General features: G+C 37.9%; 1 protein-coding gene and 1 pseudogene across 1 annotated transcript; one reads left to right on the top strand and one right to left on the bottom strand.

Annotated features, from left to right (window-relative positions):
• LOC107605019 (zinc finger MYM-type protein 1-like) lies at positions 6,177–7,585 on the top strand. Its single transcript, XM_016306758.1, has 4 exons — positions 6,177–6,510; positions 6,673–6,866; positions 6,948–7,008; positions 7,125–7,585. The coding sequence occupies exons 1-4, from the start codon at positions 6,177–6,179 to the stop codon at positions 7,583–7,585; spliced, it is 1,050 nt and encodes a 349-aa protein (XP_016162244.1).
• On the bottom strand, positions 10,634–14,768 carry LOC107605010 (annotated as a pseudogene).

The following is a 15,352-nucleotide window of genomic DNA, read 5'->3' as shown; positions in this document are numbered from 1 at the left end:
GGGGTAGGTCCATGGATCATGGGAAGGATCCCAGGGTTTGGAACAGGGAAGAGTATCGACGGCTGGAATCTGAGTCTTTCTCCATCTTTGTGGATAATCTACCGGAAGATATATCAAAAAGAGAGTTATTTCAATTGTTCAACTGGACTGGGTGCATCAATTATATTTACCTGTCCCAAAAATGGAAAAACGGAGGCATCTACATGTTTGCTTCCATCCGATACACGACGAAAGGAGGGGCGTTGAAAGCTATAGCGGAAATAAACTGCCTGAGGCTGAGAAGTAAGATCATTTATGTAGGCGAGGTGAAGTACAGAAGAGAGTCGGGACCAACAAATGGTGATAAGGGATGACGGGAAGATCGTACACCAGAACCATCGGCACAGCAACTACATCGAATCACATGCGACGAAGACTCCTTGCTGAATAAGGAAGAGGGACGGATGAAGGAAATCGCAAAATCCCGTCATGGGACTGGCGAGACTAAGATGCTGGAAGCGGCCGTGGTGCCAGGAAATATTGGATGGTTACAGAAAAGCCTTATAGGGATTACGACAAAGCCGATCAGTTTTAACTTCTTGAGGGATATGATATCTAAGAATATGCCTTCTGTAGTCCAAATCTGGGAAATGTGAGCTTTTAAAGTTCTCTTGACTTTTGATAGTGTTCTGAGTGTAGACGAAGTGTACAATTTTAAGTTGAATTACCTCCTGCAAATCTTTCACAAGGTGAGAAGGTGGACCGAGTCAGAGCATAGTGATACCAGAAGGGTGTGGCTCGAGTGCTACGGAGTCCCGTTGCATGCATGGTCAGTCGAGACGTTTACTTTGATAGGGGGTCAATGGGAAGTAGTAGTAGACTGTGCAAAAGAGACAGAATTGTGCACTTCCTTTTCTGTAGGCTGTGTATTGGTTGATACGGGTATTATGGAAGTGATTCAGGAGAGGATCCATGTCTCTGTTGGGTCCGGGGGATTTGACGTTTTGGTAAAAGAATATGGACATGGAATGGGGAGCATGCAGGGCAGGGAGTGTTTTTTGGATAATGGGTTTAACACCGGTGGGATATTGAACCGTAGCATAGCAAGTACGAGTACCGAGGGAGAAAAGGGGCAGAGAAGGAGGTTGATTTCATCAAGGGGAGTCGAGCAAGATGAAGCTTCGTTAATGGCGGTGAACTGTGTAGGGGCAGACAAGGAGGGCAGAATAGTAATTTCTGCTGATATTTTAAATGAGTGGATGAAGGGCAGTGAAAATCAAAATCGCAGAAAGTTAGTAACGGTTCCAAATAACGGCGGCATTCAAGGGCTTACTAATTTTGAATGTGAAAATCGTATCAGTTATGTAGCAGATTCAGATAGAAACGTGACTAGCAACTTGTGTACGTTGTATTATGGGCTGCAACGGATTTTATCTAATCACAAGGAAAAATAAAAAAGGGGGCCTCACTAGGTATTGGGCCAGGCATAGCTCTATGGAAAAGGAAAAAACAAGAAAAGGGAGCTGCACTAAGCATTGGGCCAAGGACAGCTATGCAGGTATGGAAGGAGGCACTACTGGTTTGGGCCTCACCCCTTCAGCCTTTGGGCTCGAACCGAGTCAGGGGAAGCGCTGTAGGCAACCCTCTAAGGAACTCTAGATCGCGCAGCAGAGTTCTCTCGGGGACTGCTTGCGCTGCCTTGAGGGGGAGAGCGACACCAGAATCGAGGCTGCGAACGGAGAGCGACGGTTGGCCTTGAATCCAGGGAGACGGCCGGGAAGCGCTGAAGATGACTGGACATGGACCGGAGGCAGAGCTTGTGCAAGCCATGACGGGGTGGCTGGCCATGAGATCGACGAAGTAGCAATTCCACCCAACGATCCGGTTGCGAAGGAATGTCGTGAAGCGGCGTTGAGGACGGTGGAAGCCGAGGATGATGGAGACGACCACGCTGCTGTGGAAGAGGGGGAGGTGAGCGCGGCTGGTGGGAGTGCCAGGGTAAGGGTCGCAGACGGAATCCGGAGTGAACAGGGAGATACGGATAACCAGTGCTTGGAGGAACAATTGATGGAAAATAAAAAGACCGTGGAGCTGGCTTTGGAATCAGGGGCGGTGCTGTGCAACGAGAAAGATGACATCATGACAATTCTTCAGGCTCAAAACAAAGAAATAGCACAAAAGATGAAATTGACGAAACGAAAGGCGAAGTTGTGACGATGTAGACCAAAAAGTAAAAGCCAGGTGTGTAAAATTAGTTTTAAATGACTTTCTGTTCTTGGAATGTTAGGGGGTTACGTGGTCATGGGAAGATGAGAATGGTGAAGGATTTAAAATATAAACATAACCTGATCTTGGTAGGCTTGATTGAGACCAAGAGACGGGCTGTGACAAGGTTTGACGTTGAAAGGATTTGGGGGTGTACTGGGGCAGGGTGGGAATATGTAGACTCGGACGGTGCATCCGGGGGGCTTTTGATGATTTGGGATGACACGTATTTTAATATGAATAACTGCTATAAGGGGGAATGGTGGTTATCTGTTGAAGGTGCTTTGCTAAAGAATAGTTTTAACTGTGCTTTTGTCTTGATTTATGGTGCACATAGTAGAGATGAGGAGAGACAGGTGTGGGAGGAGTTGAGTTACATTGGTGGGTTATGTCAAGTTCCTTTTTGCTTTATGGGGGATTTTAATGAGATAGTGAACATCGAGGAACGGAGAGGGACTGTTAGCTTACCTGTGTCAGCAGAGGACTTCAAGACGTGGATTCAGGATATGCACCTAGTGGACTTGCCGCTTACAGATCGCAAATTCACGTGGTTTTGAGGTCGCTCTTGCAGTTGATTAGACAGAGCTTTGGTGAGTGTGGAATGGTTAGAAGAGTTCCCTAAGACCCGGTTACGAGGGAGTCCAAGAGGCTTGTCAGATCACTACCCTATTATTGTGGAAGAGCAGCGGATGCAGGAAGGTCCTCAGCCTTTTCAAAGCCTTGACGCATGGTTCACACATGACGGCTTTCTCCGGATGGTCAAGGAGGAATGGAGGGGTCTAGGGGAGATGCAATTCAAAGATAAATTGAAGGCGCTAGCGGCTCCTTTGAGAAGTTGGCACAAGAACAAATTTGGTGAGATGGACAAGAAGATCTTGAAGTTTGAGGAAGATATCAAAAAGATTGATGACTTGGTAAGTACTGGAGTGTATGATGCAACTACGGAGGCTAGAAGGAAGGCGTTAGTCACCTGCTGTGAGAGATGGTATGTGAGGAAAGAAATTCACTAGAAGCAAATGTCTCGATCTCGGCAAGCAAAGGAAATGGATAGAAACACAAGATACTTCCACAATATAGCATCGGCAAGAAGGCAGAATAATCGGATTGATGCTCTGGTAGTCAACGGAAGACTGGTTAGGAACAAAGCTAGAATAAAAATAGCTATAAGAGAGTTTTATAAAGATCTGTATCATCAGAAGAGTTCTCCTTTGCTGGGATTCAAAGATGGTTTGGTGGCTAAGATAGCTGAGGAAGAGTCTGTGTCTTTGGAGGCGATGCCATCTGCTGAGGAAATCAGGAAATCAATATGAGATTGTAAGTCTTCGAAGGCGCCAGGGTATGATAGGTTCAACATGAATTTCATTAAGCGGTGCTGGAATGAGATTGGGGCGGAGTTTACAGGAGCAGTTATGGGGTTCTTTCAGACATCCAGGCTACCTGCAGATTCCAATATTACGTGGGTGGCGCTGGTCCCCAAGTTCACTGGTGCGAAGGAAATCAAAGACCTCAGACCTATCAGCATGGTTGGGTGTGTGTATAAGGTCATTTCGAAAGTGCTTGTTAGAAGGATGAGAGCAGTGATGCATGGGCTAGTAGGAGAGACTCAGAGTGCCTTTGTGCAGGGTAGAAAAATTTATGACGGGGCTCTCATAGCGTGTGAAACGGTGCACTGGCTTAAAAGGAGAAAAGAGGAGGCAGCCATAATCAAATTGGACTTCCAAAAGGCATATGACAGAGTGAAGTGGAGCTTTGTCGATATTGTGCTGGAAAAGATGGGGTTTGGGCGCAGGTGGAGGGCTTGGGTTATGGAATGTGTGACCACAGCTTCGATGTCGCTTTTGATTAATAGATCGCTGTCTAAACCGTTTAAAATGGAGAGGGGCTTGAGACAAGGTGACCCGCTTTCCCCTTTCTTGTTTGTGCTGGTTGTCGATGTACTACATAGGATGGTTGGTGAGGTGGTCAGGAACAGGCGTATTTCTCCTTTGCTGGTTGGCCGAGACAGTGTGGAGCTTTCACACCTTCAGTTTGCTGATGATACCATTCTGTTCTGTTCGCCAGAAGATGAGACTATGCGGAATTATAAGCGGCTGCTGCGATGGTTTGAGTTGATGTCAGGACTCAGTATCAACTTCGATAAGTCCAGCTTGATTCCAATCAACTGTGAAGAGCAGTGGGTGCGTAGTATGTGTACTTTGTGGGGATGCAAGGAAGGCACGCTCCCTATTAAATACCTTGGAGTCCCCTTAGGAGCTAATCCGAGGTTGGTTAAGACTTGGAAGCCGATAATCGACAAGGCGGAAAAGAAACTAAGCCTGTGGAAAGCTAAGGTGCTAAATAAAGTGGGTAAGCTGGTTCTTATTAAATCAGTCTTGAATAGCTTGCCAGTGTATTATCTGAGCTTATACAAGATGCTGAAGGCAGTTGTTAAGAAGCTAGTTTCTCTACAGAGGAGATTTCTGTGGAGTAAGGAGGATGGGAGACAGGGAATGGTGTTGGTGAAGTGGGAGATGGTACAGGCCCCGAAGAAATTTGGAGGGCTGGGAGTAGGGGATGCTATGATTCGGAACTCAGCACTGTTGTTTAAGTGGTGGTGGCACTTTGCTAAGGAAGAGTGTCCATTGTGGAAGAAGGTGGTCTGCTCCTGTAATAACTTGAGGCCAAATGAGCTACTGTCTTCTCAAGTGCTGCCTACTAGAGGGGGCCCATGGAGGGATATTTGCCATATAGATTTTCAGGAGCAACATCTGCGGGATAAGATGGTTACAGGTCTGGCAATGGAGATTGGGGACGGGCGAAGGACACGATTTTGGGAGGATGTTTGGCTGCAGTGTGGTTCCTTGAAAGATTGCTTCCCTAGGCTCTTCTCTGTTTCAAACTAATGTGGGGCGTTGATTGGGGAGTGTGGGTTTTGGGATGGGTTAGAGTGGGTTTGGAACTTCCAATGGAGGAGGGAGCTCTTTCAATGGGAGTTAGACCTTCTGAGTCAGTTACATGAGGCTCTGAGACCTGTGAGGCTAGCGAATAATAGGGAGGATAGAGTCGTGTGGAAATATGATAAACTTGGTATTTTTTCGACTAACTCCTTTGTGCAGGTGCTACAGGAAGGAATGCTATCGGAGGAGGTAACCAGTTACAGCTTCACAAAGACCATCTGGAAAGGTTTGTTCCACCAAGGGTGGAGCTGTTTGCTTGGTTCGTCCTGGTAGGCAGGGTGAACACCAAAGAACGGCTAAGCCGGATCGGGATAATTAGCCAGGATGATAAGAGCTGGGTTTTATGTAATAAGGATGTTGAGCAGGTCTATCACTTGTTTCTGGGCTGTGATTTTACTTGGCAGGTGTGGAATGCATGGTTGTCTATGGCTGGCCGACGTTGGGATGTCCCGGGGTTATTGAAAGATCATTTCCTGAGTTGGACAGATGAACTGTGAAGGAAAGCAGATCGAAAGCAGCGGTTAAGATGTTTCTGTGCGATCATTTGGCATATTTGGTTGGAGCGAAACAGGAGGATATTTCATAACCAAAGAAAGAGGGTAGAAGATATCATCACACTAACCATCCTTAGCTGTGAAGAGTGGGCAGGTGTGCATCCATAGGGTTGTTGATGGCTATGCCAGAGATGACGTGGGGATGCTGTTCTCTATTCAAGGAGTTTGTGGGAGTTGCCTGTCTTGTTATTTTATTTCATACTGCTTGCTCCACTCTAATGTGTTGAGCTCTTTTACTTTCAAAAAAAAAGTTATTGATAATGTTAGAGTTCAAATAAGTCAACCCTCTAATCTCATTTCACAAGAAGTTCAAGTAAGTGAGCTCTCTAATCTTACTCAAAATACACATCAACATGAAACTAAAGTACCAAGATTAGAAAGAGATGTGGATATCTCTTTACTAGAAAGGAATAATTTATGTGTGAAATCTTGTGATGATTTAATGGCTCAATCTAAGCATATAGACAAAGTTCTTGATAGGCATAGTGATGAAACTATTGCAAATAACCGTCTAAGGTTGAAAACATCTATTAATGCTATTCGATGGCTTGTATTTCAAGCATGTGCATTTAGAGGCGATGATGAAAGTCTTAGATCTTTGAATATGAGAAATTTTATTGAGTTAATTAAGCTTTTAGCTTCCTGTAATCAGAATGTTAATAATGTTGTCCTTGAAAATGCTCCAGGAAATGCTCAATATATATCTCCCGGTGTTCAAAAAGATATATTGCATATCTTTGCTAGAAAAGTGCGTGCAACAATTCAAGAAGAAATTGGTGATTCTAAATTTTGTATAATTATTGATGAAGCAAGAGATGAGTCAAAGCGAGAATAAATATCTGTAGTTTTGAGATTTGTAGACAAGCACGATTGTGTTCTAGAAAGATTTTTTGATCTTATACATGTTTCTGATACACGTTCTTTGACATTGAAAACAGAAATTTCATCTGTTCTCTCTCGTCATAATCTTGATGTTCAAAATCTTAGGGGACAAGGGTACGATGGAGCTAGTAATATGCGTGGTGAATGGAATGGATTGCAAGCTCTATTTTTGAAAGATTGCCCTTTTACTTATTACATTCATTGTCTTGCTCATCGATTACAATTAGCACTTGTTTCTGTAGCCAAAGAAGTGTGTTATGTTCATCAATTCTTTTCAAAACTTACACTAATTGTGAATGTTGTGACTATTTCTCCTAAACGTCATGATCAGTTAAGGGTTGCTCAAGTAAATAATGTTGCAAACTTAATTGCCAATGATCAAATTGTGATAGGTACGTAGTGGACTTAATCAAATTGGTACTTTGTAAAGAGCTGGAGATACTAGATGGGGGGTCTCATTTGAATTCTGTACGTAGCTTGTTATGCATGTTTGATGCTACTTGTGAAGTTCTTGAAAAAAGCACCGAAGAAGGTAATTTTTTCCCTCATGGTGATGCTAGTGCTGCTTATGATGCTATCACATCCTTTGAATTTGTCTTTGTTTTGCATTTGATGAGAAATATTTTGGAAATTAGTCATGATCTTTGTCAAGCCTTGCAACGAAAAAATCAAGACATATTGAATGCTTTAACTCTGGTTTCTACTACGAAGACTTTAATCCAAAGAATGAGAGAATCAAGTTGGGAGGCTTTCATAAAAGAAGTTATATTATTTTGTGAGAAACATGAAGTTGAAGTTCCTTATATGGATGCATTGTATATTCCTAGAAGAGGCCAAACTCGCAAAATTGTTGATCAAATTTCAGTAGAGCATCATTACCGTGTTAATTTATTTCTGGTTGTAATTGATACACAATTGCAAGAGCTTAATGGAGATTCAATGATAATATGGTGGAATTGCTTACTTTAAGTTCAACTTTAGATCCCAGAGATAATTATAAGTTCTTCAGTGTCAATAAAAAGTATGTGAATTAATAGAACGGTTTTATCCAGGTGACTTCAGTGACCAAGAAAAATTTCACATTAGAATGCAAGCTCAACATTATGAACTTGATGTTCCTAATCATGTTGAATTAACTAACTTGTGCATAATTTTGGAGTTATGTCAAGGATTAATGAAGACAGGAAAGTATTTAACATATCCTTTGATTGATCGTTTGATTTGCTTAGTATTAACTCTCCCTGTTTCAACTAGTACAACTGAGAGATCTTTTTCAGCTATGAATATTGTGAAGAATAGACTCAGAAAAAATGGAAGATGAATTGCTTGCTAATTGTCTTTTGATTTACATTGAGAAGAAGATTGCTGAAAGATTTGACACAGATTCTATTATCGATGAATTTTATGATATGAAGAATCGACGTGTACCACTTCGTTAGTAAAAAGTACACATTTTTTTGTACTTTAAATATATATTCTCTATTAGTATATTTTTGTAATGCATCTTACATTATAATTTATTTGTATATATTTTTTTATATTATATATATTATTGGCCCCTATAATAATATTTCTGGATCCGTCTTGTATATACCTAACTATTTACTTTAACACTAGTATTTAATTAATAATTCTTTTAAGTAGAACACGGTGTAGTGTTCTTTGCAATTGCTTGTCAAGAACTCAAAATGTGTCAGTCGAGTTTCATTATATAAATTGTGTGAAAAATGCAATAAGATTTCTGTCACGTTCTATCGTTTAATCTAAATTTAAATTCATCATATTTTTGTAATCTAATTTTAAATGTCAAAAGTACGTAAGATTTTTTTTTATCGAGAAAAATTTTAATTTTTTCTTAAAGTCAATTTATAAAATACGTTGATAACTAAGTGCTGCCAAAGAAAGAGTAGCTTATACTGACTAAGTACTATTGAAATATGATGGTCTATTATTGAATTATCCTTTTATCAGAGTGTATACTGTAATGTTAATTGTTATGGATTGCTTATTCCAAGTTATTAAGCTTACCCATTGAACCTAAAACTTGGATGCCAATTGAAAATTTTCAAGGAATTTGAGAGGGGTTGAATCAAGAAATCATTTTTGATAGCTTATAAAATAGATTATGTAGTATTTGCAACTCAAGAAATTATTTTAAGTTTTGTCTTGTCTCAACAGTGCAGAGAAAGAAAAAAGAGAAAGAGTGATACAACAATATATCTTGGTTTGGCCTCTAGTACTGAGACTTACGTCGAGTTTACCATAAACTACAGTAAAATTTTTACTATAATCAAAGTTTGATTACTGTTGAGTTCAAAGAAAAACAATAATAATTTGATGACGACAAAACGTTATTAATTAGTTGGGTTAAAGCCCAAAAGTTTTTGTAATGTGTGTAGTTATTGTCCCGAAAATAAATAGGCCCAATTATAAAAGCCAGCACTTATTCTCTTCTTTAGCCTGTAACTAGTACTCACTTCTCTCTTCTAATCATAATCCATGTGACTAACCTTAAATCAAGGATGAAAAGAAGTTTCACAAATAAAAAAGTATATTCAGATTGGGTTCAAGCAATGTGTAAAAGTAGATCACCAATTCTTGGTATCGAAAAGAAAAGAGAAGAAAAAGTCAAAAGTTGGAGCTAAAGGAAAAATCAAATATGATTTGATGTAGAAGAAAATCAAAGATGAGTTATCATCTTTGTGCAACCATTCTAGCTTGTTGAAGCTACCATCCTCCTATTGCACATTTTCGGGTAAGAAGAAGAAAATAGAGGTTATCTTTATTTATTAGAAATCAAAAGTCACAATTGAAACTTAGAACCAAAGAATAGATCAATGGTTCAGATCTTTGAAGTCAAGAGAAAAAAAAAGAAAGAGAAGAAGTTAGCACTACAACAAATTCGGGCTGAGGCAACCCTTTAAAAACGTTGTCTATAATAAGAGAAAGTGTTGTCTTTGATAAAAGGCAACACTTTTTGACAAAAAACAACGCTTTTGGGGGGGTTGGCTATACGGCCGTTACCTTTGGTCTAAGGCAACGTTTTTGTGTATTAAAGGGAACCCTTTTTACGGCAACCTTCAAAAAACGTTGCCTTTTCTGCAAATAAAGCAACTCCGCAAAAGGGTTGTCTTAGAGCACCTAAACACAACGCTTTAGATAAAACTTTATAGCAACACTTTATACGAGTTGTATTTTCTAATACATAAAGCAACACTTGTCCAGATTTTTTTTAGTTGCCTTTTCATATACCTAAAGCAACACTTGTATAAATTTTTTCTGGTTGTTTCTTCATATACCTAAAACAACACTTGTCCAAATTTTGTTAAGTTGCCTTTTTCATAGACCTAAAACAACACTTATCTAAGTTTATTTGCAGTTGTCTTTTTTTAATACCTAAAGCAACACCTCATTGAGTTTTTTTTAGGTTTTCTTTTTTTATATCTAAAGCAATATATTTTTCATCTTTGTTATATTTATATGACATTTAAAGAATTTATAGTACACATTAATAATATTTAAATATTTGAACTCAATTAATCAATATAAGGAGAATAAGCTAATAATATATATTGCATATATATAGAAAAGTCTTCCAAGTGTCAATAGGGAGAATAAGCTAATAATATATATTGCATATATATAGAAAGGTCTTCTAAGTGTCGATTAACATACTTGTTAAGTTATCAAGTCAACTAAATAATAAACATAAGTAAACAAAATACATATTTTTTTCATGATGAAATTGAACAAAAAAGAAACTAGTTTTTCCATTTGAAACCAAAAAGACTTTGTGCTTCACCATTGTGTCAAGAGTCGCCTTTATTTCTCTAGAAAACTTCATCCAACCCTATATAGGAAGATAAAAAATAGGAAAAGAGAAGGTCAGATGATTGAAATTGAAACACAATCCTCCCATACATGTAAAACCCGAATGAGAATGTAGATAAGCAATTGAGTATTTACAAATGGAACAGAAGCTATTATATGGAGTAACAAAATCAAAATGATCTCACACTAGCCTGCTGATGCATATAAGCCTACTTTCTACAATATTAGGAAATACAAGCTCACAAACTACAAATGGGGAAAAAGCATCAATAAATCAATAAATATAATATGCGGCTAGCACAATGCATGAATTTCATTTATAAAAAAATTGAGAGAAAAAAAGGGGCTGAACAAAGCACCTGCAACTGGAGTGCCTCTGATCTGGAACCAATGTGCTTCCTGGAAGGACGAGCACGGCCAAAATCCATGAGTATGGCAAGAGGCAGTTGTCCTTTTCTATGTGTTATAAGAACATTACCAGGTTTGACATCATTATGAGCATATGGAGTATCTAAACCATGCATATGCTTGAGTCCTGAACAAAGCTGTTGAGTTAATTTGTCAGGGCTAAAAGGATTTCAGAAGAAATCAAACTTTTGTAAGGTTAGAGTACTAAAGAACTCTAGAATATAAAGAACTGTATATTGAATCAAACTAATATTTTTATTTTTTATATTTTAAAAAAGAAAGTTGCTTCTTAGATTCTAAACATAAAAGTAGTATAAAAGTAGTATAGGCCAGAGATGTCCATATTTATCTTTCAATTTGATTCTGAACAGAGAAAATAACCTATTCCAAAGAATTACTAGGTAAATACATATACGAAATTCATGACAATCAGAAAAGGATACAATAGATGCCAAACAAGTAACATATGTTTTTATCCAAAAAAAAAAGTAAAAGTATCATGTGCTGAAAATCTTGAATTGCAACTATGATGCTTGAGATACCTGATCTCTGGTTATAATAAGCCAATTACATGACAGAAGAAAGTTCTTTTAGCTGTTGAAAGATTTGAAGAACATCGGAGGTAGGAAAGGATTCCTTCCTGGCTTGCATTGTAGCAGCAATAGATAGAGGTCCTTGTAAAATAGCACAATTAATAGTGATATTATGTTTTCAAAGACATAATTTTATAAGCAAGAAGCAATTCTTATCGAAATAATCCAATTTGAAAAGGTTGAATAATAGACTAGAATCAACTTTGCCATGATATGCAGGATCTCACTTGGTACATATCACTATCCCATTACATTGACAAGCTTTGAGAGTCTCATTCTAATCCTTTCGCAATCACATATCTCAAAAGAATTTTTGTTGAGCATCCACAAGAAAAACCAGATACCCATCCTTTTTCCATTCAAAGTGCACATAGGAAAGATGAATTACTTTCAGTTTAAACCAGTTACAATAAAACACCAAATACTGACTATTGAATGTTTTTTGGTCAAGGCATAGTTCAAGTGCCCGTAGAAGGTATCTCGTAGAAGGCATTGGATTCTACAGCCTTCATGCATAGTATTTGGAAACTGCTGAATTCCAAACCCAGCAGATAGCATGTTTAAAACTTCAGGACATAAATCTAATTACATAGCCAAAGCTAAAGAACAAATATGGAGGTTGAATAAATAGACCATTTTCTTGTTTTGATGAATTTTTTTTATATGATTCAGAGAAGAGCGGGTGTTGACTGCTGTTGTAACTACTTACCTTGACAGAAATGATTGCATGATCAAAAAGCGGGAGTAGATTTGGGTGGTTGAATAGTGATGAAACACGGATCTCCTCCCTGACCAACTCCAGCTGCTCATTGCTCTTGATGAGGACCTTTTCATAGCATATGTTTCGTCATCTACATAAAAGCACATCAGCAATGTATCAATTTCACTCCGTCATCTACATAAAAACAATCAGAACCATAAAAAATTCAAAAAAATTGAAATAAAACCCCCTCTAGAATGTCCACCAATGTTCCTTAAACTCCCTTGAAGCAATCTTTCTCTATAACAGAGTAAAGTATCAAATTTACATTACTCTTTATAAACAATTTAACTCAATCAAAGTGGCAAACAGAACAATCAATTGAAAATGCTTCAAATCAGACACCATAAATGATTCTAAAACACACTAAAACTACAAATAATTGCTGCCTCCATTACTTCACATACAAACACAAATACAAATGTGAAAGAACAATCCGTGTCATGATTAAAATCAAAACAAATGATGAACTAAATACATATGTTTTAGCATTTCTGTAGGGAGCAGTAGCTTAATTAGCATGCATCTTAATTGCTTCTAATTAATATAGTCTCTATATAAACATCAAAAGAAACAAACCCTGCATAGCTACAAATTAAAGAAGAATATTTTTCAAGAATAATTATCATCAGCAGTCCACAACAAAGAATTAAATTAGAACACGAATTTCACTCTTAACTAATATTTTTTTGTGACATGTAATTAAAGAAAAGGAAATTACAAATTAAAGAGCACTACTAATTAATAGATTAGCTTCTAGCTTATATATACATACTAGAATATTACATGTTTCTGAGAATTAACCATTACTTAAGGAAAGGAGAAATTAATAAATTCAAGTTTATGAATCAATAAGAGTTCAATTTTTAGGCTTGGATGATGCATCATCATATCTATCATAAAAAATTTGCCTGGCTTGAGCTTGTGTACTGTAGCTGTTAATTAACACCATATAAAGATAGCAATAATCAATTGAAATTAGTAGTGATTATCAGATCACACCAATAATAAGCATGGGCTCATCTTCACCTTCTTCTGTTTCCCCCACCATACTTGTCGGACACTACTTTTGCCTACAAAACCCTTTGAATCTATGGGAACTATGCTTCTGCAGTTTTCTATTTATTAATTAAAATAACCATGCTTCTGCATCATATCTATCATCAAATACAGCTTCTCCTAATTTGTGAGTACAAAGATCTAATCCATATTAGTTTTTTTTCCAATGGGCACCACTACAGAGACACTAGTTGGAATCGATTGAAGAATTAAATTAAACGGAAGAGAAAATCGAATAGGTAAAACAGAGAGCGCAAGAAGAAAATGAATTACTTGGTGAGCTACGACGGCAAAAGTGTTGATCAGAGAGAGTGATGATGTGAATTGCCTGCTCCGGTGCCGATGCCAGTTGCGAAGAGGAGGAGGCGAGACAGGGGAAGAAGAGGAAGAACGACAGAGGTTTCTCGAAGGTGACCGCGTACGTTGAGCCGAGACAGGAGGAGGAGAAGCCGTGGAGCAGTGTGCGTGGAGACGAAGACCGCGAAGGAGAGCACCGCGCCGACGCCCCTAGAAGAGAGCACTCTGCCGACACCCCTGGAGGAGAGCACCGCAACGTGCCAACGCCTATGAAAGGGAGCACCGTGCCGTCGCCGGTTGGGGTGGACAGCACCGCGAACGAGACCTCCTGCTGCCGTTTGTGTCGATGATTAGGAAAGTTAGGGCTTATGGTGGGTGCTGGGTAGTGATGAACAAACTGAAACAATAGTAGAAATAATCTAAGGAAACTAAAGGTCTTTTCTTTTTTTTTTCTAAGTTATTTGATTGGAAAGAAATTATTGGGGGGAATATGATGAAAAGTTTTCCTCTAAAATTTTTAGCTATGAATGATTTTAGGTAATAGGTAATAAATGTTATTTATCCAATTTTTTTTAAAATGTTGTATTTTTATTTAAAAATATTGTCTTAAATTTCTCATAATGCAATATTTTTTAAGTGTTGTTTTAGATATCAAAGACAACTATTTTTGTGGGTGGCAAAAAATTTTGTTATCTTTGCCTTACTCAAAGGCAACTCGTTAAAAATGTTGTCTTTTTCTCTCTAAGGCAACATTTGTTAAATGTTACTTCGGTATTTTTATTTAAAAATGTTGTCTTAAATGTTTTATATTGTAATATTTTTTAAGTGTTGCTTTAGATATTAAAGACAACAATTTTTGTGGGTGGTCAAAAAATTTGTTATCTTTGCCTTACTCAAAGGTAACTCTTAAAAAATGTTGTATTTTTCTATCTAAGGCAACTTTTATTAAATGTTGCTTCAAATAAGGGTTACCTTAGGCCAAAAATGTTGTAGTGTAGATAAGAATCCAAGCTAATTCTCCTATCCATGAAATCACTATTATTGTCCCCTCTCTTCTCTATGTCTTTGATTTGATTTATGGGAAAGAAAAACAAAGTCAAAGGTGTTCAACCGAGCTCAAGTTTTGGAAGCTTTACTCCTGTATAAAAGGGTAAACGGTCAGAAATTGAAGAAAAGAGAGTCAGCATACTGTTCGGATCTTCATAGCTTTCGAGCTACACCTTCTTCTCCTTCATGATTTAACATTAAATTTTTTGTTCTTTAGTTTTATCTTTCTTTGTTTAAATCAATGGAAAAAAGTAAATATGTGAGATATTAGAAAAAATTCATTGAGAGTAAAAGCAAAGAGAGTAATCTTGGAGAAAAGCCCAAAATTATGTCAAACTCTTATGTTATTGTTTGTATTTTGTATTCATGAACTTGAGAGGTTTCTCTTGTTAAGTTGAGTGAGCACTTAATGGTTAAAAGTCTAGGGAGTAAACCTAGCCAAATTAAGCTTGGTTAGAAGTTTGGTTTGTCTTTGATAGGATTTGGTTGATTCATTGAAAATTGGTGTTTATAAATCTTTGAAAAAGATAATGGAAATTTCACCACAGATGTGGTGGAGACTGGATGTAGGCCACATTGCACATGGTAGTTGAATCAGGATACATGACTGTGTCATTTATTCTTCTCAGCTCTATTTCTGTTTTCATTCAATATGAGACAAAATGAGGGTCAGTCCAACAACAGACCTCATTTCTTTAATGTCAAAACTACACTTATTACTAGAATGAGAGAATATGGATA

The sequence above is a fragment of the Arachis ipaensis genome, chromosome B01 (genome assembly GCF_000816755.2).
Source record: "Arachis ipaensis cultivar K30076 chromosome B01, Araip1.1, whole genome shotgun sequence".
Taxonomy (NCBI): Eukaryota; Viridiplantae; Streptophyta; class Magnoliopsida; order Fabales; family Fabaceae; genus Arachis; species Arachis ipaensis.
Note: the sequence above shows the minus strand (reverse complement) of the source record. Positions and strands in the feature narration are given on the sequence as shown.